The 23,455-nt window shown below is 50.7% G+C and overlaps 1 protein-coding gene across 2 annotated transcripts in view; it reads left to right on the top strand.

Annotated features, from left to right (window-relative positions):
- PREX1 (phosphatidylinositol-3,4,5-trisphosphate-dependent Rac exchange factor 1) overlaps positions 1-23,455 on the top strand; it is a 212,293-nt gene that overhangs the window by 135,534 nt on the left and 53,304 nt on the right. For both annotated transcript variants that reach the window (XM_008577372.1, XM_008577371.1), the window contains 7 exons: positions 3,117-3,250; positions 8,715-8,833; positions 10,093-10,242; positions 12,412-12,559; positions 20,984-21,084; positions 22,435-22,538; positions 22,778-22,827. In XM_008577372.1, coding sequence (XP_008575594.1) covers positions 3,117-3,250; positions 8,715-8,833; positions 10,093-10,242; positions 12,412-12,559; positions 20,984-21,084; positions 22,435-22,538; positions 22,778-22,827 — 806 coding nt within the window. The remainder of the gene's footprint in view (positions 1-3,116; positions 3,251-8,714; positions 8,834-10,092; positions 10,243-12,411; positions 12,560-20,983; positions 21,085-22,434; positions 22,539-22,777; positions 22,828-23,455) is intronic.

Below are 23,455 nucleotides of genomic sequence, written 5' to 3'. Positions count from 1 at the left end.
AAAAAAAAAGACTAAATACAAGTTCTCATGTTTTCTTTCTCTCATCCTGGGATGGCTTGGGCTACCAGCAGGATGGGGTCTCTCCCCCTCGAAGACTCCTGCTGTAGACTAGTGATGGCCCAGAAAAATCTTCAGGTTCTCTTCTAAGAGGCAGCCTGGGGTAGAGGTTAGTGGGTAGGGGGGTGGGGACAGCCTGTTTGGGTTCAAGTCCCAGCTTTGTCCCTTACTAGCTGTATGACCTTGAACAAGTACTTCACCACTTCATGCCTCAGTTTCCTCATCTATAAAGTGAGACTTGTAGGCACTGAGTTTGTATAAGATATTTACAACAGTACCTGGCACTTAGTAAGCCCTATGCAGGTATTAGCTTCCAATGTATAAGCTTTTGTCATCTCTCAGTGTTACTGCTTCAGTTTGGTTGAGTTTGCAGATCTGGAAGGAGGTCTCCAGCCCTCACTGGTGGACATGTTGGTTCCCAGCCTCTTCCCTGTATATCTGACCTTTGGCACCACCCTTGGGCTCAAGGATTCTAGGGAGACTGATGATCTGTCTGGGCTTCTCAGCAGGGCTGGGGTGGAAGGGGTGTCCCCTTGTAGTGTGCTTGGCATTTCAGATGCAGTTTGTTGGGTGGTCCTTGGCCAAGGCAGCTTCCTGGGCTGAGTGCACTTCCTCTCTCAGGTCCCCCGAGACAGACTTGGCAGCAGGGCCAGGACTGTGTTGCCTTAGGGCCCTGTAGCTGGGTCAGGTACCAGATTCTTATACAAGCAGCTCAACCCCCACTTTGGAGCCTGGAAGGGTGAGTGGGTGGGTGTGAGTGATGCAAGGAGGAGGGCGACGGGTGGTCTTGAGGGACTGCTGAGCTGCTGTCCACCCTGAGCTGGCCCATAGGCCGTTGATGAAGCCTCCCCTCCCAGGGAGTCACCTTTTCCCTGTTTGCCAGGACACTGGGAGCCCCAGGCACTCCTCGCCATGGCAGCCTTGAGTCTTGGTGCAGCAGGCTCATTGTGTCTGTGGGTCACTGTGCTATGGGAGTCAGAGATTTGCCTGTGGCCTGCAAGTGTCCACACCCAGGTGGGCCCCCAGCCAAGCCAAGAGCTGGGATATCTGTTAATGAGCGCAGGCTATATAGCTCTTGACCACAAGGAAGCTGGTTTCCTGGGAGCCAGAGTGGGCCCCAGAGTGCTCACTGTTGGCTGAGTGAGCACAGTTTGTTGCACCCTGCTGGACCTCGGGCACAGAGCATACCAGCTCTAGCAGCAGTGAGAGAGACTGCAGCAGGCAGTTAGCAGACAGCCTGATTTCTTAATTGCCAAAACCAGTTCCTCTTACTGGATCTCAGAAATAACTGAGTCAGTAGGTCTCACTGGGGTATGAACTTCTTGTTGGTTCTGGTGGTGAGTGTTTGGGGAAGGAGATTCTGTGAGTAATTCTCCCTCTTTCCTCTCCAAGTTCATTTCCAGGCAGGGATAACATCATGTCTCTTTGTTCCTCCCTTCAGTGTAATCTGCAGGTCTGTTACGTGAATCTCCCTTAAAACGCTGCTTTTGCATAGTACTCCTCAGCCTAGGTGTCAGAGGCACCTGTGGCCACCTGTTGATGGCCCACAGCCTTATCTTAATGTATTAGTGCACGAGCCTCCTCCTCAGAGGCACCTGTGGCCACCTGTTGATGGCCCACAGCCTTATCTTAATGTATTAGTGCACGTCCATGGTTGACTGCTGTAAGGAAGGGGTGCTGTGGCTTCAGCAAGATAAGAGTGTGTTTCTGTTAGCAGTGCAGAGGGTCGGTGGGGCTGGGTGGGTGGTTCTGCTCCCTCAGGGCCCAGGTTCCTTCCACTCCTTGCTCCACCATCGGCTATAACATTTTCCATTGCCACAGTGGCCGCCTTCCAGCCTGTAGGAAGCAGAAAAGGGAGGATGAGGAGGGAAGCAATTTTCTTTCTTTTTTTTTTTATTAAAAGATGACCAATAAGGGGATCTTAACCCTTGACTTGGTGTTGTCAGCACCACGCTCACCCAGTGAGCGAACTGGCCATCCCTATATGGGATCCGAACCCGTGGCCTTGGTGTTATCAGCACCGCACTATCCCGAGTGAGCCACGGGCCGGCAATTTTCTTTCAAAGAAGTGATATCTCAGTGGACACATTGGCGGTGATTTAGTCACATGACCACATCTGGAGCAAGGGAGGCTGGGAAATGGGTTTTGCGGTTGGGCCTCCAATTGCCAGCTAAAACTGCATTCCCCTAAACGACAGAAGAGGAGCATGGATTTGGGGGATAGCCAAGGGGCTGCCTCAGTTGGTAAGAGGCTCCAAGGACTCCTCCCCACAGGACCTTCCCCATCCCTGCCCTCAGCCTCTTTATCTTAGCCTTATCCTCCAAGGCCCGGCTGGCTCCTCTCTGTTGCCTTTCCCGACCATGCTGCCTTGAAGTCCAGTAAGCTTTGTGCACTCTTAGTGTCTTAGCCACCCCATCACTCAGCATAGACGACCAGGTAGAGTTGGGGAGCTTTTCCCATCAACAGCCACATCCTTAGCGAGACTGAGCATGCTCAGGATCCTGCCCCAGAGGGTGCACACATTGCATTTATTGAGCACCTACTGTGTGCCAGAGAGTGTTGTAGGCTCTAGGAATACAGTGGCATGTGCTTGATAGTGGTCCTATCCTTATGGAAGTGGCATTCTTCAGGGAGAGATGTAATAACAAGTCAAGATGTAGATAAATCAGGGGGGAAATGGTAGACAAAAAAGTCACCCCCAAACAAAAAGTGAACCAAAACACAACCAGATGCCGACCAGGGCCTGCCATTAGCTCTGTGAGCTGGGAGAGTCACTTCATCTCCCTCAGCACCAAGTCTCCATCCTGTAAAAGGGATACATGACCATATCGACCTATTCCCCCTAGGACTGCTCTGGCATGCTCAACAGATGGAAGCTGTTGATCAAATTGTATTGATTTTCTGTGTGGTGACAGATTTGCCTGGAGTGGTGTATTTGGATTTTTTGGGGTGTGGAGGGAGGTTGTGGTAGTTTCTGTCTTTGGGAAAGGAAGGGAATGTCCCTGGGGGAACCCTGGATTGACCAGCTCACTCGCCGCGCCCCTCGTTGCTCTTCCAGGGCTCCAACCTCACAGACATCTGCACCCAGCTCCTCCTGCAAGGTACTTTGTTAAAAATCTCCGCAGGCAACATCCAGGAGAGGGCCTTCTTCCTTTTCGACAACCTCCTTGTCTACTGCAAGCGGAAATCCAGGTGAGCTGCCTGGGAGGCTGGGGGCAGGGTGCCTGGGTGGGGTGAGGAAGCTGGGATTGGGTCTGTCCTGCAGTTTTCTTTTCTGTAAAATGGGCACATAAACCCCTCCTTCCAGTAGCATTTGGTTAAGAGCTAGGCTCTGCATGAATGGATCCCTGTTCAGCCACTTCTCTAGCTGTGTGATTTTGCCTGTCTGTGCCTCAGTTTCCTCATCTGTAAATCAGGGTGAATTATCGTATGTACCTCATAGGGTCATTGTGCAGATTAAATGTGTTAAGTGTGCCTGGCACGTAGTAAGTACACAAAATAAGGGCTAGCTGCTTTACTGTTCATGTTCATTTACCTCCACACATCGTCGGGTTCTTATTTAGTGCGATCCTGGGGGGACAGCACCCGGAGCACAGGAGGTACTTAGGCCACAAGCCCTTTCTTCCCTGTCCTGGGGCTTGGCCCTTCTCTTCAAAGGCCTGGATCTCCTTTTCACCATCTCCCAGTGGCTGGTTCAGCATGTCTCTCATTTGCCATCTTACCCTCACCCCTCAAGGTCTACCATTGCTGTCTGTGCCCTCCTGTCCCCCCACTAACGCCCCCTTCGCCCCCTCCCTGCTTCCTCTCTCTTCTCCCTGGGGCCATCCTGAGCGTCCTCCTTTAGCATTTCCAAGGCTGCTGCCAATGTCCACCCCTAGCTCTTCCCTGCCACCCCGCCCTGGGCTGTCTGAAGCAGGCACTTTTCCCAGAACACTGGGGTTTGGAAAACAGAACGTCCCTTCAGGCCTCTGTGACCTGCCCCAACTGTTGGCTGTTTGCTCGGGCTTTGACCTCACTGATACGGGCTCTTCCTCCTGGGGGGCAGTCTTACCTGTGCAGGGATAGCAGCTGATTCCAATCAAACTGGATTCCACGCGGGCCTTACAGGGCCCTCCTCGTGGCTGCCGTGAGCTCTTTTCAGGCCATTCCCTGCCTCAGTCCTGCAAGTGAGCCCGCTGGCTGGAGGGGAGGGGAACATCTGTCTCCTGAGAGGCAGTCTTACCTGTGCAGGGATAGCAGCTGATTCCAATCAAACCGGATTCCACGCGGGCCTTACAGGGCCCTCCTCGTGGCTGCCGTGAGCTCTTTTCAGGCCATTCCTTGCCTCAGTCCTGCAAGTGAGCCCGCTGGCTGGAGGGGAGGGGAACATCTGTCTCCTGAGAGAACCTCGTGGGCAGCCAGCATTCCTGCCTCTGGATTGAGAGCCGGGGCTGAGCTCTAAGAGGTCGAGGGATTGGGCAGTAGTGGGTGGAACTCCCGGCTGGCTCTGATGTGGTCACAGGAAACGCCTGAAGCGGCTAGGTGTCTGCCGACTGTTTTTGTCTGTGCCTGGGTCACGCAGAGCACTGCCTGTCCGGGACATGGGTCAGGAGAGGTCTCTGACTCTGAGTGCTTCTGAGCTAATTCAAAAGCAGAGGCTCCTTGAATGTCAGAAGTGGAAGGGAGTGTTTTAAAAGTCCACTCCCCATTCTACAGAAGGGGAAACTGAGACCCAGGAGAGCTAAGTCTCATGTATGTCAACTGCCTGCTTAGCATCTTAGAGGCAGCAGTAGCATGTAGTGGTTAAGAACACAGAAGGCTCTGCTGCTAACTAGCTGTGTGACCTTGGGCAAGTTGTGTCAGCTCTTTGTGTCTCTGTTTTTCTATCTGTTAAGTGAGGATAAAAATTATCCTCATTTCGTGGGCTCGTTTTTATAGAGTAGTAAGACATATAAAGGATACACATGTAAAGTGGTTAGAATAATGCCTGGTACATGGTGTGTGAAGTAGAAATATAAATGTATATCCTCACTTAGGTGTCTCACATATAGCTTACACTTAAATTGTGTCTAAAATAGGACTGTTCTTTTTCATCTCAATTACTGCCCCAAAATTTTATCTCCTGGGGCCTTTTTTATTCCCAATAAATGTCAACAAAATCATTATTCATCAGAGTTCTCCAGAGAAACAGACCCAATAGGGTGTGAATGTGTATGTGTGTATATATCTAAAGAGATTTATTATAAGGAATTGGCTCACACAATTATGGAGGCTGACAAGTCCCAAGATCTGTAGTTGGCAAGGTGGGGACCCAGGAGAGCCTATGGTGTAGTTCCAGTCCTGAGACTGGCAGCCTCAAAACCCAGGAGGAGTTGATGTTTCAGTTTGAGTTTGGCGGCAAAAGAAAAAATTTACCCAGGAGTTCAGGTCAGAATCTTAGTTGTCCTTGATTCTGAGCTGCCATCAACCCCTTACCCAGTTCATTAGCAAGTTCTTTTCATTCTGTCATTAAGCTTTGTTCAGAACCTCAATGAAATTCCAATAAAAATTCACACATTCACACCCTATTGAGTCTGTTTCTCTGGAGAACCCTAATACAGATTTTGTTGCCATTTACTGGGAATAAAAAAGACCCCAGGAGGAGATAAAGTTTGGGGGCAGAATTTGAGATGAAAAACTTAACTTTGTGTGTGTATGGATGTGTATATACGTGATTGGCTGATTGTAAAATTTACAAAAAAAGGCAAAGAGGTAGAAATAGCTAAGACAATTATGAAGATCAAAGCTGGAGGAGGACCCTTATTACCAGACTCCCAGGCTTGCTATAAGGCTGCAGTAATTAAGACAGTGTAGTACTGGTGTAAAAACAGACATATAGACTAATGGAATAGAGTAGTGAGTGCAGAAGTAGACCCACATGTGAGTAGTCATTTAAATTTCAGAAAAATGCCAGTGCAGTTCAATAAATGGTGCTTGGTCAGTTTGATATCCCATGGGGGGAAAAAATGATTCTTGATCCCTACCTCACACCATACACAAAATCAACTGAAGGTGGATCGTAGATTGAAATGTGAAAGGTAAAACAATAAAGCTTCTAGAAGAAAGCACAGGAGAATATCTTCATGATCTGGGGATAATCACAGATTCCTTAAATGGGACAAGGTATAATTATAAAAGAAAAATAGATTCATCAAACTACATTAAACCCCAGAACTTCAGTTCATCAAAAGATACCATGAAGAGAGTGAAAAACAAGCCACAGACTGGGAGAAGCTCTCTGCAATCCACTCTGCCTGTTTTTGTAAATAAAGTTTTATTGGAGCACAGCCATGCCCATTCATTTATGGCTGCTTTGGTTCCACAAGAGCAGAGTTAAGTAGTTGTGACAGAGACCGTATGGCCCACAAAACTGAAAATGGTTACTACTTGGCCCTTGTTAGAAAAAATTTGCCAACCCCTGCTATAAATAATTAAGAAAAATACTAGGTGCTGGTAGCACTAAAGAAAGAAAAAAGGAAAAAAAAAATAGTTAAGAAAAAGACAGCCCAACAAAAAATGGTCAAGGGACAATCTTTTCACAAAAGGGGACACCAGGTGGCCAATATACAAAGGTCCTCGACCTGATTTACTCATCAGGGAAATAAAAATTAAATGTTTAATGAGATACGACTGTACACCCACCAGAATGGCCAAAAGGAGCAGTAAGTACCAGTTGTAGAGGATGTGGAGCAAGTGGAATGTTCCTTCTCTGCTGGGCATGGGAAAATTGCTACAGCTATTTTGGAAAACAGCTTGGCACTAAAGCTGATCATGCGCATTCCTTATAACTCAGAAATTCCACTCCTAGATATCTAACCCCAAAACATGTGTACGTGTGTTCTTCATACGACACTTACAAGAACACTCACAGCAGCACCAAACTGGAAACAAACCGAGTGTCTGTCACTGTGGCTACAGCCAACAACAGTCAAGAGGTTGAGAGAAGGAAACCAGAGACGAAAGCATACACTGGGTAATTCCATTTACGTCAGGTTCAAAACAGACAAAGCAATTCTATGGTGTTAGACTTAGGATAGTGATTACCCTTGGGGGAAAGGGGTAGTGTCTGGAAGGAGGGTGGGGGGGATTTTGGGGTGCTAATAATGTTGAGTCAGATACTTCTTAGGGCATTTTTCTTTCTCTACTTTAATACAGCATTTGCAAAAATATGTATATGCATATATATACGTACATGTGTGTATGAATACATACACATAAACCAGCATGCTCTCTCACCTCTGTGATTGCAGTAATCTCCTCCCTGGTTCTCCCTGCTTCCACCGACCTATGTCCATTCTCCACCAGCAGCCACAGGGAGTCTTTTAAAACCTAAGTCAGCTCACATTCTTTCTCTTCTCAAACCCTCCAAGGCTCTCATCTCTCACACACAGTAGAAGCCCAAGTGTTCACTACTTAGCACTTAATTTTCAGAGAGAGAACTCTTCCACATTTCTATGTCCTTCACGTATATGATATTTACCCAATTATGGTAACAACATCAGGCAGATAGGTTTGGGGACAAACCCAGCTGGCTCTTGGTAAACATAAAGCCCGCCTAGTGGAGCAGAGAGGCCAGCACCCACCATGAAGTGGCCTTGGAGCTCTGAGAGTTTGTTCTCTGCCTTATTTTCACCAAGGCATTTAGCACCTCTGACCTAATGTGTGTTTTACTTAGTGTCTGTCTCTGTGTCCCCCACCCCCTCCCTCATATTAGAAGGTGAGTTTGCAGAGACTTTGTTTTGTTTGATGCTGCAACCCCAGCACCTGGAAGAGTGCATGGCTCACAGCAGGTGTTTTCCAAATGCTTGTGGAATGCATGGATGAGTGACTGCCCATGGTGCTTCACTTGGCATCCTCCCCAAAGGAAGCGCTGGCTAGAATGTTTATTGAGTGACTGTCTTAGTCCCTTCAAGCTGCTGTTAACAAAATATCACAAACTGAGTAGATGATAATGCCTGACAAGAGTGTGCTTTCTCGTTTATAGATGGTGCCTTCTTGTTTATTGTGTCCTTGTGGAAGGGACAAGGGATCTCCCTGGGGCCTCTTTCATAAGGGCACTAACCCTGTTCATGAGGGCACTGCCCCCACGTTATAATCATCTCTCAAAGGTCCCATCTCCTAATACCCCTACGTTGGGGGAAGATTCAACATATATAGTTTGGGGAGACACCAACATTCAGACCACAGTAGTGACTGAATGGGTGAGCGATAGAATTCACCTGAATGAATGAATGAATGAATGAATAGTGTCTGGATGGGTGGGTGGACGGCCTACTCCAAGCTCTCCTTCCTTTCTGGTCTTATTTCAGGAAGTGCCTATCTTTTAGAAATTCAACAGGCCTCTTCCCATTTTCTAGCCAGGAAGAATGGGTTTCTTGCTTCATGTTGGTCTCCCGTGGATGTCTCCTGTTAGCTGAAAAGTAGCTCTGAGAGGTCAGCAAGGCTATGAGTCCATTTTCCAGAGGAGGAAACTGTGACTGAGAGAGAAGTAGCTTGCTCATGTCATCTGATCACCAAGTGCACACCCACCCTCCTGGCCTGGTCCAGTGCTCCTCTCCGTCCCTGATCAGCCCCCACAAGAACAGTCGTGCCCAGTGAGGGAAAGTGCAGGGGACACTGACTTCCCACTGTCTTTTAGGGTCACTGGGAGCAAGAAGTCCACCAAGAGGACCAAATCCATCAACGGCTCCCTGTACATCTTCAGGGGTCGCATCAACACTGAGGTCATGGAGGTGGAGAATGTGGAGGATGGGACAGGTAGGCCCTGCCCTGTCCTGCCTGAGCCAGCTCCGCCCGTGCCTGGCACCTTCTCTCTGTCATTTGCATATTCTCTTTCTTTAATTTGAAATGTAATCTACCTATAGAAAAGTGCCTAGAACATAGACAAGTGAACACCTGAGAAGTCAGCATACAAGTTTAGAAATAAAACACTGCTCTCCAGTCCTTCCCCAGCACAATGCCTTATGCCTCCCCCAGGAGTCAGTGCTGTCCAAATTTTCTTGATGATCATTTTCTTGCTTTTTAAAAATATTTTCACCTCCTAAGTATTCATTACTAAATTTTACTAAAGCTACTTTTACTTTAGTTTCATTTCTAAATTTTAATTAAAATTTCTCTTTTTGAATCCTATAAGTGACTTTAAACATATCTATGGTTACATGTATAGTTTTTTGCATATGCACTTAGATGGTCATAAGATACCATCTCCATTCTTCTGCATCTTGCTGCTTCCACCCCAGACCATGGTGGAGTGCTTCACCCATGTTTGTCCATGTGGCTCTTAGCAGCTGGTTGGTTTCCATTGCTGTATAGTATTCCATTACAGGAATATTCCACAACTTACCCATGTTCTGGGTGATAAACATCTGGGTACTTTCCACCATTCACTATTATGAACAGTGATGCTGTGAGCATTCTGTGTGCATCTCCTAGAGTACATGCCCTTGCTTGTCTTACGCAGTTTTGAGCCACAGATACCTTTGGCAGTGTCACCTATGGCCCTTTCCTCAGATTCAGGGGATTGACTTCCCTAGATACTGCCAATGAGTTTTCAGAGAGGTTTGCCAATTCCTGTTGCAGCCAGTAGTGGGTAAGGGCCTGTTCTTGACCTGGTGTTGTCAGACTGGCACTAAGGTTTTAAGTGACCCCAGTGCCTGAGTGAGATGGGAGGAGGCTGGGAAGCATTCCTGAGTTCTGAGAAGGGGTCTCCTGGTGAATCACTCCTGCATTTGTGCCCAGATGAGAGGTCTTGAAACCCCCTGTAATTGTGAGAGGGGTCTTTGTTTGCAGAAGGTTTTCCTTGCCTATCAGAGAATAGCCAGGAGAGGGGGTAAGCATTTGAAAGGTTGAAAGTTCACCTCCTAAATCCTGATCCTGTTGATGGCCCTGCCCTGTTGTGCCGGAGAGGGAAGGGCTGGCCGGGGACCTCGCCCACCAGAGCATAATGGGGTAGGTTGAGAGTTGTGTAGCTGAGTCTGCGCTGATCCCCTCTGCCCCCTGTCCCCTGCCCCTGCCAGCGGATTACCACAGCAATGGCTACACTGTCACCAATGGCTGGAAGATCCACAACACAGCCAAGAACAAGTGGTTTGTCTGCATGGCCAAGACGGCGGAGGATAAGCAGAAGTGGCTGGACGCTATCATCCGTGAGCGGGAGCAGCGCGAGAGTGAGTGGTGGTGAGGGGGGGCTTTCTGGGATCCCTGGGCTGGGCATGGCGTCTGCAGCGTGAGGGCTGTGCCCGGGGAAGGGGCCTGGGGTCCTTGCCGGGAGGGTTGGAGCTGCGAGAAGCCAGTGTTTGAAGGATGGGGAGCTCTGGGACTGTGTTACCTCTTGGTGGTAACTCAGAGGCTGCCCACCAGACAGATGGCGAAACTGAGGCCTGATGGAAGGGACTTGCCCAGGGCTTCACCTAGAGGAATGGAACCCAAAATGCTCCTCTTTTCCCCCACATAGCCCTGTGCCCTCTGCCTGAGGTTTTTTGTGTTTGATATTCACTGAATCTAAGTCGGGAAGGAGGTTTCTCTGGGGCTGCCTATTAAGTGTGGTCAAGAGCCCCTCTGGGCACAGGTACCCCTGAGCAGTTCACGTAAGGAAGTGCAGGGGCTGGGTGTGATGAGGGGTGGGTTGGGGGGTGGCGCTGAACTGTGTTAAGGCACTGAACTGTTGTGCAGAGACCACCAGGCTGGGAAGGGAGGCCTTGGTTTGTTTTGGGGTGAGTAACTTCAGCTTCCCAGACCAGTGATCGCATCTGAGGATGAAAGTTCCTGCTGTAGAGGACTGTCATGCTGCTTAAATGAGGTCTTGGGTTTGACCATACTTGGAAATCTGACACACAATCCTAAAAACCCTCTCTACCTCCCGGTTTCACAAAGGAGGAAACTGGGCCTCAGTTTCTTCTGTATGGATATCCTGCCTCCTTGAAATCACAACTTGGATGTGTCCTAGACGTGTCACACTTGCCATATCTAAATCAGAACCCTTCATTGCTACCCTGTCTTCTTCCCCAAGCCTGCTCATCCCCCTGACTTCTGCATATTAGCAATGGCTCCTCCATTCACCCTGGAGCTCAGAGTCAGACCTTTGGTTTCGTCTCTGACCTACCTCCAGCCTCTGCTCCCCAAGTTCAGTAGATAGACAAGTCCCTTTAATTCTGCCTTCCACTATATGCCAAATCCACCTGCTTCTCTACTCTCCCTACTTCCATCCAAGTCCAAGTCATCATCTCTCAGGAATATGGGCCCAGTGTGACTATATCCATAGATGTTTTCTCTAGAGGAGCTAGATATCTGGATCTTGAATGCTATTTCCTGATGTTAAATGTTGCGCCGAAACTTATTAAAATGCCATTGGGCCAAATAAACTACTGAACATGGCCCCTCGTTGGGCAAGTTGGTGACCTCTGAAACTGAGCTGAGCTGGGTATGTGATCAGGACCTGGGTGGGGTTCAGGGGTGTGGCCTGGCCTGGGTGGGGCTGATCAGTTTCTTTGTGGTCAGATGGAGGGCTGTGGTTGGTGCTGCTGAGCATATGTGATCACGAGTGGGGTGTGGCCTTAGTGGGCCTTGGTCATTAGAATTGGGTATTATTATTCAATCCCTGATCTCAGGGCTGGGTTCATGGAGGGTGTGTTTGTGTGCTGTGGTCACAAGCACAGATCTGGAGCCAAACTTCCTGGGTCTAAATCCTGGTGCCACCACTTCTAGCTGGGCAACCTTGGAAAGAGAATCTAACTTCTTTAGGCCTCAGTTTCTTCATCTGTAGAATGGGGATAATCATGGCACCTTATTATTACAGGGTTCCTGTGAGGAGTACTTGGCATTTGCTGTTGTTATTTGTCATTGCTGTTATTGTCAAGATTGGGTGGGGGTCCAAGCAGAAAATGTGGGCAGAGATTTAGATCAGGGTGCTACGTGTATTGTCAGAAGGAACAGCCAGACTCCCATCCCTGGCTGGACTAAGGATCCCAACGTGTTTTCTGATAATCTCGGAATTTGGGAACCTACCGTCAGGTTGGGGAGGCAGCATAGGAAAGTGATTAAGGACACAGCTCTGGAGCTTGACTCCTGGGTTAAGGGCACGACCCCTGTTACTATAGGACTTAACCTTTCTGGGTTTCAATTTTCCCACCTGTAAAATGGTTTTTTCAAGGAGTCAGCAGCAGGTGCCTAGAGCAGAGACCAACAGTCAGCAGCACTCTACCGCTGTCTGCTGGGGTGGCAGTGTTGGAGGGCAGTGGGGGCCAGCTTCCAGGAGCTGCAGGCCTGCCCTCTCTGCCCAGTCCCCCCGCCCCCCGTGGTCTGGTGCTCTTCCCAGTGCTGACTGTGCTTCTGTACAGGCCTGAAGCTGGGCATGGAGCGCGATGCCTACGTCATGATCTCGGAGAAGGGTGAGAAGCTCTACCACATGATGATGAACAAGAAGGTGAACCTGATCAAGGACCGCCGGAGAAAGCTCAGCACCATCCCCAAGTGCTTCCTCGGCAAGTGAGTGGCCCCACCCTGGCCTTCCCAGGTCCCTGGGATCTCACCTGGAGGTGGGGCAGACCATTCACACACCCACCCACGCAGTTGGCCCTTCCCAGCCCTGCCCCTTCCTCCAGGAGCCCTCCTGGGCAGAGCCACTAAAGGACCCGAATCCTTATAGAACAGCCCTCAGAGGTCAAGAAGACCAGCAGTGGTCTGTCTCCATGTCAGGTCTCTCAAATTTGTTTGACCACTACCCAATGCAAAGCATAAGTTTTACATTGTGACCTGGTACACACATTCATGTAATACATGCTTAAAGCGAGGTTTCACGTAACTTACTGTGCGTGATACACTCTGAAAATATCTGTCTTCTCTTCTTTCTATTCTATTGAAGTTGCTTCTTCATTCATTTCAAAAATAATGCTGGCAAGACCCATGAGCTTGGTTTCACAAACCACTCATGGGTTGCCCAATGTGGTTTGCAAAATGCTGCTACAGTACTCAGGAAAAGAGAGGCCACTGTAGATATTTCAGGCAGAGAGCTATTTAACACAGGGATGGGATTCCAAAGGTGCAGAAGGGCTGGAAGAACACAGGTCACTTGGGCTGCCATAACAAAGTACCATAGGCTGGGCAGCTCAAACAACCGGACTTTATTTTCTTGTAGTTCTGGAGGCCAGAAGTCCAAGATCACGGTGTTGGCAGGGTTGATGTCTGGTGAGGCCTCTCTTCCTGAGTTACTGAGAAGTAGGTGGGGAGGGTCCTGTAAGCTCTTCCGTGCTCAGGGCCTCCACATTCTCTTTTTAGGAAATACGAGGGTACTTCAAAAAGTTTATGGAGAAATAAAATGAAAAGGTAGTACGAATCTTTCTGTGAACTTCTCGAAAGTACCCCATTTTATAACCAAGGCTCAAAGGGGTCAGAACAAAGTGTAACAGACTGGATCTTAAACTCAGGTCTCGTGGTGTTAAATCTCACTTACCTGGGGCAGAGGGCTGGGGAGTGGGAGAGGCTGAAGAGATCCAGTCCTCCTATGATTGTCAAACTGTTTTGAGGCCCTACTGTGTGCTAGACACTCTGGAGAGGAAGAACACTGAGGGCTTCTGACCTCTGAAGCTTGTGGTCCAGCTGGGGAGAGGTTTGCCTGTGAGGTGGGGACTTTGCTGAGAATTTAATTTATACCCCACCCACTTCCCAACAGCTTTTGGAGAGGCCTAGGACGAAAGCTACTGTATTATTATAGTGCAGGACAGCAGGTGAGAGGTGACTGGGACTAGGCTTGAACTAGGACAGTCACAGTGAAAATGGGGAGAAGGGCTTCCATTCTAGATAATTTTGAAGGTAAAAGCATTTGCTGCTGGGGTGAAAACAAAAGGGATCTAAGGATGAGCCAGTGGGAGCTGGAGCTGATGCTTTGAGAAGAGGAAGAAGACGGTGGGAGGAACAGGTTTCAGGGGCATGGGTGGAGCTCAGGCATGCAGCTGTGGACGGGTCACATTCCAGACTTGGGGAGCAAAGTCTGGGTTGGAGACCTGAGTGCAGGAGATGGTATTTAGATCATCTTTAGAGCCAGGAGACCTAATGAACTCTGCAAGGAAGCATGTAGAGAGAAGAGATAGGGCTTGGGCCCTGAGCACCAGCAATGTTTGGAGAAACAAGCAAAGGAGTCTGAGCAGAGTGGCCAGAGAGATGGGAGGTGCTTGGGGCACCCCAAAGCCAAGCAAGATGGTGGGGGAGCAGCTCTGAGGGAAGGAGCCAGAGCCTAGCTTTGGACGTGTTAAGGTGGAAATGCCTGGTGGACATTTCTCGTCCAGTATCAGTGCTGGGTAGACCGTTGGAGACAGGTGTGGGGCTGGGGGGGTGCGGCGCTGAGGGCCTGAGGCTTGTGGTTGGAGGGGCAGCAGGTGAGAGGTCTCGGGGGTGGTGGGGTTCCTTGTTGCCCTCAAGGGTCATTGACTCCAGTTCTCAGCTCCCTGGGAGTCCTGTGGGCTGGGGGAGGTGGGGAGGGAACATCCTGGCTGGTCTCCATCAGCTAATCCCTAATCCTGGACGGAAAGAGGGTACCTCTCTCAGGAGGGCTTTGCTTCCGGGCCCTGTGGGCTCGGAGAACCTTCCCGCCTCCTGCCAAACTGCCTAGTCCAGCCGGATGGGATAACAACCTGTGTGTGATTAGAGCTTTGGAGGAGTTTTGTCTCTTCAGGAAGGATTAGGGGAGATTTCTTTTACTGCTTATTTGAACCAGGGCCAGGGTTGCAGCCTGTTTTGTAACCACGAGGCCATGAGGAACATACTCCCCACAGGAGACCATTCTAGCAAAATTCTTTTCCTGGCTCGACTCTGTTCTGCACCCAGCCCCAGCCTTCTAATCCTTCGTTCCTGGCATGGCCCCCCCTACCGAGTCTTTTCCCCAGGACTCGGTGCCCTGGTCCCCTGAGGTGTAGAAACTTGGCCACTGCAGAGAACACAGTTATAGAACCCTGTCTCTGCTCCCTGCACTTGTGTGTGGCCATGTCTTTTAATCCTCACACCAGCATCCCCATGTTAAGGGTGAGGAAACTGAGGCACAGGGAAGGGAAGAGTTCTGCACAAGGTCACACAGCCATGGGGGGTGGGGGTGGGGACTGGGATTTGAACCCGGGACTGTGTGACTCCAGAGCCTGTGCTCTCTGCCACTGTGCTCTGCTGTATTTATTCATTTTTATCTCTATCTATTCAGCACATTTCACTTTTCCTCGATAGTTACTTTCTCCATATCTGTCTCTGCCACTAGACAGGCAACTTTGTAAATTCTAGAATTGTCTGATTTATGTTTATAACTGTCAGGGGTTGGGCTTTGAGTCAGATTTGGGCTTAAGTCTTGGTTCCCCACTTTTTAGCTTTGTGATTTTGGGCAAATTTCTCAATCTCTCTGAGCCTCAGTAAACAGTCAATTAAAGAGATAAAATGTAGCTCATAGGATTGTCAGAGGATACAGTGAGATAACGCATGTGGCATGCTCAGCACAGTGCTGGCAACAGTGATGGAAATGTGTATTGGGCTGTGTACTGTGTGTGATGTGGAAATGGCATATGGAGTGGCCTGTTTCTGTCCTACTCAGAGAAAAAAACAGTAGATGCCACGTTAAAACAAAACAAAACAAGGAATCTGTATATCATTATGGAGAACATCATGGGAAGAACATGGTGTTTGCCCTCTAGCATCCTTAGATTAGTTAGGAAGACAACATAGATTCATTCATTCGTTCATGCATTCATTCTGTGTTTACTGAGCCCCGGCTATGTGCCAGCAGGGAACATGACAGACAAAATCCCTGCCCTTATGGAAATAACCGTCAAGTGGGGGAATCAGACAATAGACAAGTAGACAGATATAAATGAAGAAGGGAATTTCAGTGAGTTGATGAATGCTGTAAGGAAATAAGTAGGGTGATGTAGGGAGGAGAGGAAATGGGGGGCTGGTTCAGCCAGGGAGGGTAGGAGGGGCCTCTCAGGGGAGGCGAAATTTTAACTAAGATCTGAAAGACAAGCAAGAGCCACCCATGAGAAGATCTGGGAAATGGCATTCCTGGCAGAGGGAACAGCAGTTACAAAAGCCCTGAGGCTGGAGTAAGAAATGGAGGAACAGCGAGGAGGTCAGTGTGGCTGTAGGTAGTGAGTGGCTGGAGTGGTGGGAGACAAAGCCCCTGGAGTTAGCAGGGGCCAAATCAGGCAGGGCCTGGCTAAGGGGTTCAGATTTTATTCTAGGTGCTCTGGAAGCCACTGGAAGATTCTCAGCAAGGGAGCTAGAGGAGGATGTAACTCATCAGACAGGCCCAGAGTGAGGGCACCATTGGAGCTGCTAGAGTTAGGGGACCAGGTGTGACAAGGTGTGTCTGGCAGGGGTAGTCAGGGAAGGCTTCCTTGAAGAAGAAGGTCTTTGGTTTCACCCTTGACAGAGGTTAAACATCATTCAGTTATTTATTTTTTTTATTATTTTTTTTTCCTTTTTGTCTTTTTTTACTGACCGGTAACGGGATTGCAACCCTCGGTGTTGCGCCCGTACCGGGGACCGGCAACGGGATTGCAACCCTCTGTGTTGCGCCCGCACCGGGGACCGGCAACGGGATCGCAACCCTCTGTGTTGCGCCTGCACCGCGTGCTCAGCCAGTGAGCAGGAACCGGTCTCCACATGGGATCTGAACCCTCGGCGGGAGCGCCGCTGCGTTCCCAAGCGGCGCACTCTCCAGTGCGCCACTGGGCCGGCCCATCATTCAGTTATTGACATCCAGAATGGAAGCTCCGAGGTGGAAGAGGCCTTGCTGTCTTGTCCACCTGTGTGCACAGGTGCAGGCTGTTAGCGTGTGCTAGAGGATCAGTGATTTGTCAGACCTCGCTGCAGACATCTTCAGAAAGCATCCTTGAGCAGTGGAGTTACAGGGGTGAATATCAAACCCCCAGCCCCTGCCATCTTAGAGCTCACGGCCTGTGGAGGAGACAGGCAAGAAAAGGGATTCTAGTGCTGGGGAGTACGTGGTACATTGGGCCTCATCTCAGGCAGCTTTCTTAGGAAGGCTGCAAGGACATACCTTATATTCCTCATGCCCAGCCTTGGCCGTGACATGTAGTAGGCTAAATAAATGTTTACTGGGTGAATGATTTAAGGGGGCAGAAAGGAAGGAGGGATGAAAGCTGACATTCTAACTCTCAACTAGTCCCCCATCCCTGAATCTCAAACGCCCCATCAAGCTAGGCTGACCTTCTGCCTGTGTCCAGCTCACCTCACACTGTTCTGCGTGATGTCTTTCTGGAAGCCTAGACCTTGCTGCTCTTTGCACCACAGGCCCCCAGCCCCCGGCAGATTGCTGCTTTCCTAACCTTACTTCGCACTCAGGGCCTTTGTGTTTGTTGATCTCCCTGCCTGGAACACCCTTCCCTGCACCCCATTGCTGGCAAACCGACAGTTCAAAGGTGTGTTTTCCTTGGCTCACATAGTGTTTTCAGAAAATGCTGAATTAGATATCAACATTTAACAATTGGGAGATTTTACAGGAAATGCCGGATTTCCGCCTTCTCTTGAAAAGCTGTTAGATGCTTTTAGTGTTCCCAGTCGGCCACACTGAAGAGTGGCTGCCTCATCAGATGTGGCAGGCGCTGGCTGGTTCGGCACAGTTTCCACCTGGTCTGTTTCGCCTATTTATGAGAGTTTGCGGTTCCTGCAGTAGAGATGAATTTTATTTGGCTTTGTATCTGGATCCCAGCTTAAGATTTCATATGATTAAAAAGTTTACCTGTTAAATCCAGAATACCCCTGAGTAAACCACTTGCCAGATGGATCCTGCTGAGGCCTAGAGAGGGAACCCTCCTTGATCCCCAAGAAGGTGGCTAGACCCAGCTTGGGCAGAAACATGGGTCGAAATTGCTGTCTTCCTCACTGTCTTCTGCCCCAGCAGCTGCTGTGGGACCCTTCCTTTCCCCCTATCCTGGCCAGAGGGCTGCTGATCACTGCCAGAGGTGGCCTGTTTGGGCAGTGGGGCGCCAAGTCTCCAGCTTCCGAGAGTGGGCATGCGAACATCTGTTCACCTCCTTCAGGCCCCAGGCAACTTCAGGGGCTGGCAACTTTCTCCCTATCCCGGAGTTTTGGGACTTTGAGAATAGAATTGGGGGTGGACAGGACCCAGAACAATCTCTTCGCCACGCAGGGCTCTTGCTCCACAAAATAAATCCATTTTTCTACACCCCTCCTCGGCCTCCAAGTGGGCTCTCTGAATGCCTTAGCACACACTGCTACCTACACATGAAGCAGGTCTTTGCTCAGCTAAACACTGGGAAGTTAAAAATAGCCCTGCCCCCCTCTGGCCCTGTAATTGGAGGCGGGACAGCTGGTTTCGATAAGCAAAGCTCTGCACTGTGGCCAGCAGCCGCCTGCTTTCATTGAACACAGATTGCTGTGGCGGAAACAGTCCCGTTCCAGGCTCTCCCTTTTCCTGCTGACTTTGAGGGGGCTGAGCTCTGTGCTGAGCCCAAGAAGCACCCCCGAGATCCAGGACCTGGGCCCTGGCTGAGCCGCTGCCCCCGGGCAGTCACATTGGAGTTGGAAAAGCTGCCTGTCTTCCTTTGGCCTGTGAGCACTTCTGTCTCCTGAAACCTTCCTGCTGACCCCAGAACATGCCTTCTTTCAGATGGTTCTTTTCTTCATTTGTTCAATAAAGGATTATTGAGCCCTGCTGTGCGTTAGTCTCTTTTCTAGGTGCTTGGGATAGTCCTAGGAATAACACAAAAATCCCTACTCGCGTGGAGATCCCATCCTGGTTGGGGGAGATGGCCAATAAACACAAATAAATCTGTGAACAAGATAACTTCAGACAGTGATAAGTGTGAAATAGAAAGTAACACAGGGGCATGAGATGGATTGTGTTGTGGTAGGGGACTACTGCGGAAGAGGTATTCGCCCTGAGACCTGAAGGGTAAAAAAGAATGGCCACATGAAGAGTTGAGGAAGGGCCTTTCCAGGCAGAGGGAGTAGCAAGAGCAGAGGCCCTGAGGCAGGAGGGAGTCTTGTGTGTTTTGAGAAGGGAAAGCTGGTGCGTGTGGTCAAAGTGTAATAGGTGAGAGGTGGAGGAGCTTCAGTCAGCTAGGGTGGGGGCAGACCATGTGGGTCCTTGTCGTCAGCAGGCAGAGTTTGGATTTTTTTTTTTTTCCTTTTTGTCTTTTTTACTGACCGGTAACAGGATCGCAACCCTCGGTGTTGCGCCCGCACCATGCTCAGCCAGTGAGCGGGAACCGGTCTCCACATGGGATCCGAACCCTCGGCGGGAGTGCCACTGCGCTCCCAAGTGGCGCACTCTCCAGTGCGCCACCGGGCCGGCCCAGAGTTTGGATTTTTTTCTAAGTAATGGGGAAGGCTATTGGAGGGTTTTAAGTATGGAAATAACGTGATTTGATCACCATCAGCTCTCCTGACTCCCCACAATCATCTTTCTGGGCCCCTATCATTTCTTTCTGCTTGCTTACTCATTCCTTTGTTCATCTGTCCTTTCACTCATCCATCTACCCAGTCATCTGTCCACTTACCACCTACTCACGTTCTCCTCCACCCACGTCCACTGACCTTCCCATCCATCTGGTCATTTATCTCTCTATCAAGTTATTCATCCATCTATTCATCTAGTCACCCATTTACATATTCACCCATGCGTCTGGCTGTTCATCCATCCATACACCACCATCCATCCCTCCATCCATCCATTCACCCATCCATTCATCCATCCTTCTTCCCATCTATCCATTCATCCCTCCATCCCTCCATCCCTCTATCCCTCTATCCCTCTATCCATCCATCAGTTCATTCATCTGTCCATCCATCCATCCATCCATCCATCCATCCATCCATCCATCCATCCATCCCCATCCATCCATCCATCCATCCATGCAGACATCCATCCACCTACGCATCTCCTTGCCTGCCCTATTATCCATCCACCTACTCATCCATGCATTCATTCATCTGTCCTTTCACTCAGTCACCTATCAACCCATCTATCCACCCATCTACCTATCAATTCACCCACCTACCCACCCACCTGCCTGCCTGCCCAATCACCCTTCCTTCCTTCCTTCCTTCCTTCCTTCCTTCCTTCCTTCCTTCCTTCCTTCCTTCCTCCCTCCCTCCCCCCCCCCCCCCCCCTGCCTGCCTGCCCAATCGCCCTTCCTTCCTTCCTTCCTCCCTCCCTCCCCCCCCCCCCCCCCCTGCCTGCCTGCCCAATCGCCCTTCCTTCCTTCCTTCCTCCCTCCCTCCCCCCCCCCCCCCCCCTGCCTGCCTGCCCAATCGCCCTTCCTTCCTTCCTTCCTCCCTCCCTCCCCCCCCCCCCCCCCCTGCCTGCCTGCCCAATCGCCCTTCCTTCCTTCCTTCCTCCCTCCCTCCCCCCCCCCCCCCCCCTGCCTGCCTGCCCAATCGCCCTTCCTTCCTTCCTTCCTCCCTCCCTCCCCCCCCCCCCCCCCCTGCCTGCCTGCCCAATCGCCCTTCCTTCCTTCCTTCCTCCCTCCCTCCCCCCCCCCCCCCCCCTGCCTGCCTGCCCAATCGCCCTTCCTTCCTTCCTTCCTCCCTCCCTCCCCCCCCCCCCCCCCCTGCCTGCCTGCCCAATCGCCCTTCCTTCCTTCCTTCCTCCCTCCCTCCCCCCCCCCCCCCCCCTGCCTGCCTGCCCAATCGCCCTTCCTTCCTTCCTTCCTCCCTCCCTCCCTCCCATTTATCTAGTGAGCCCGAGGCAGGCCTGGGGCTGGTCATACCCACCTATCATTGGTAATGAGGAAAAGCATGAGGTCTCACTGTAAACCCAAAGGGATGTGGAGTCCTAAGCTTTGCTTCCCTGTGGGAAGTTCTGGCTGTTATTCCCAGGGGTGGATGTGGCTGGGCCAGCAGTCCCAGGACTGGGGAAGTCCTCTCAACAGCATCTTATGTTCCTGGCAGTGAGTTTGTTGCCTGGCTCCTGGAAATTGGCGAAATCAGCAAGACAGAAGAAGGAGTCAATTTGGGCCAAGCCCTGCTGGAGAATGGTATCATCCACCATGGTGAGTAGGGGGCTGGGCCGAGGGGCAGGAACAGGCCAGACCCCAGCAGTGCTGTGCTCCATAAATCTTCCATGCAGCCACCCCATGACCGGGCACACTGTGGGCCTGGGAATGTGGATGCCCTTGTAAAACTGCTTCCAGGGCTGGGAAGCCCAGCATTCACCTAGGGAGCCAGCAAAGCAGGGACACCTCAAAAAGTTGGGGGCAGAGGAGTAGAATTTTCTATCTGTTCCTTCAAAAAAGGCAAAACCCATGAGATTAAGTTTTAGTCATTCAACAAATATCTGTTGAGAGCCTATTATGTGGCACTGTCCACAAGCAACAGACAGGACAGGTGGGCATTCTTGTCCTCATGGTGCTGACCTTGTAGTTGGAGGGGAAGGTAATGAACAAGATGATTAAACATGCATGGGCAGGCGGTGCTAAGAAAAGCGTGTCGGTAGTGGAGTGCACTTTTGAGTAGGGGAGTTGGGAAGGCCTCACTGTGGAGGGGACAGTGGAGTGAGGACCTGAGAGGTGACGGAGAGAGCCAGGTGGGCATTGTGGTTCCAGACAGGGGAACAGCCAGTGCCAGGTCCCCAGCAGGAGGCTAAGGGGCTTGTTCAGGGAATGGCAAGGAGGCCAGTGGGGCTGCCTCGGAATGAGCTGGGGGAGTGGTAGGAGATGAGGTCAGAGGGCATGGGGCTGATGGGGAGAGTCTAGGAGATGAGGTCCAGGGCCTTTTTGGGGATTGTAGGGTCTTTGGCTTTTCCTCTTAGTGAGATATACAGCCTTTGCTGAGTTCTGCATAGAGGAAAGACCTGCTCAGACTTACAGAGAGTGGTCTTTTGGAGCCAAGGGTGGCAGCCGGGAGCCCAGTGAGGAGGCGGCTGTAATAGTCCAGGTGGGACTCGCACCAGGGGGAGAGTCAGATTCTTAGTATCTTAAAGGTTAGGACCTTACAGGATTTGCTAATGTGTCCAAAGCATCAAGGACGACTTCAAGGCCACTGCATAATGTTGGTTCCCTAAATCCGACAGTGCATACGTCTTTTGGGGGTCTAGGTCCAAGGACATGCTGAGCCAGATGGGTCCCAGAGCAGTGTGGATCTGGGACATTTCTGGACCACTCACTTCTGCGGATGCCCCAGCTCCAAGCTGCAGATCTCAGCAGGGCCCTGCACATAGCAGGAGGACCTAGTTTCCTCATCTGCAGAACAGGGAAATAACAGCACCCTCCTTACTGGAGCATGGGTGGGGGTTTCAGTGAGATCGTGGCTGGCACAGAGTCTGGCCAAGTGAAGGAGGATGCTGGTGGCCGTGGGCTGGGAGGGGCCATACGTGGCCTCACCAGCCCCTTGGGTCCCTGCAGTTTCTGACAAGCACCAGTTCAAGAATGAGCAGGTGATGTACCGCTTCCGCTACGACGATGGCACCTACAAGGCCCGGAGTGAGCTGGAGGATATCATGTCTAAGGTGGGGGCCCCTCCACCCTGACCCCATGACTCTGACCCAGCAGCCTTGTGTAGATCCACCTCTGAGGTCACTACACAGCAGGCCTGTGCCCAGTGGCCTGTCCTCCTCTGCGGCCCCCAGCAGCCCTTACACCCCCTGCTCTGTCCTGGCAGCCATCTCTCCCAGAAGCCTGGATTTGGAGGCCCCTAAAGGATGTGGCCTGATCCCAGAATCCCCCCCCCCCCTTTTTTTTCTTTCAGGGTGTGAGGCTTTACTGCCGTCTTCACAGCCTCTACACCCCAGTGATCAAGTAAGTTGCTCTCTCCAAGCTTCAGTTTCACATCTGCCTCTTCTCAGCTGGGTGGCCTTGGGCCGTCAGCTTAACCTCTCTGAGCCCCATTCTCCTTTGGCTAGTAATTGCGCCTGCCCTGTAGGCTTCTCATTAGGATTAAGGGGGTTAATTTGTGGGAAGCACTGCAGTGTGGAGGTGAAGGGGGTCAGTTCTGGGGCCACACAGGCTGAGTGTGAATTAGACTGCTAGTTACCAGCTGTGTGACCTTGGGCAGAGTCACCTAAGCTCCCTGTGCCTCAGTGGGATGGGGACTGTAATGGGATCCACCTCAGGCCTCTGTGCTTGCTGCTCCCCCTGCTTGGAATGCTGTCCCACCACATGTCTTTATATTTGCTGCCTTCCTTCCTTCAAACGTCTCTTTGTCAGAGGGGTCATCCTGGCCATCTTTATGAAGTGTCACCACCCTGGCCCTCTGTCCTGTCACCTCACTTTGGTTTTCTTCTCAGCACGTGTCACTACTCGGCATGTTATGTATGTATTTACCTGTGCACTCTGTCCTCCCCACTGAACTGTAGACTCACTGAGGGCGAGCGTGTTACCACCTTGTCCCCGCGCCCTGAACAGCACCTGGAGCAGCGTGGTCCAG

This window comes from Galeopterus variegatus, unplaced genomic scaffold, assembly GCF_000696425.1.
Source record: "Galeopterus variegatus unplaced genomic scaffold, G_variegatus-3.0.2 Scaffold1500, whole genome shotgun sequence".
Classification (NCBI taxonomy): Eukaryota; Metazoa; Chordata; class Mammalia; order Dermoptera; family Cynocephalidae; genus Galeopterus; species Galeopterus variegatus.
This window is presented reverse-complemented; position numbering and strand designations above follow the sequence as displayed.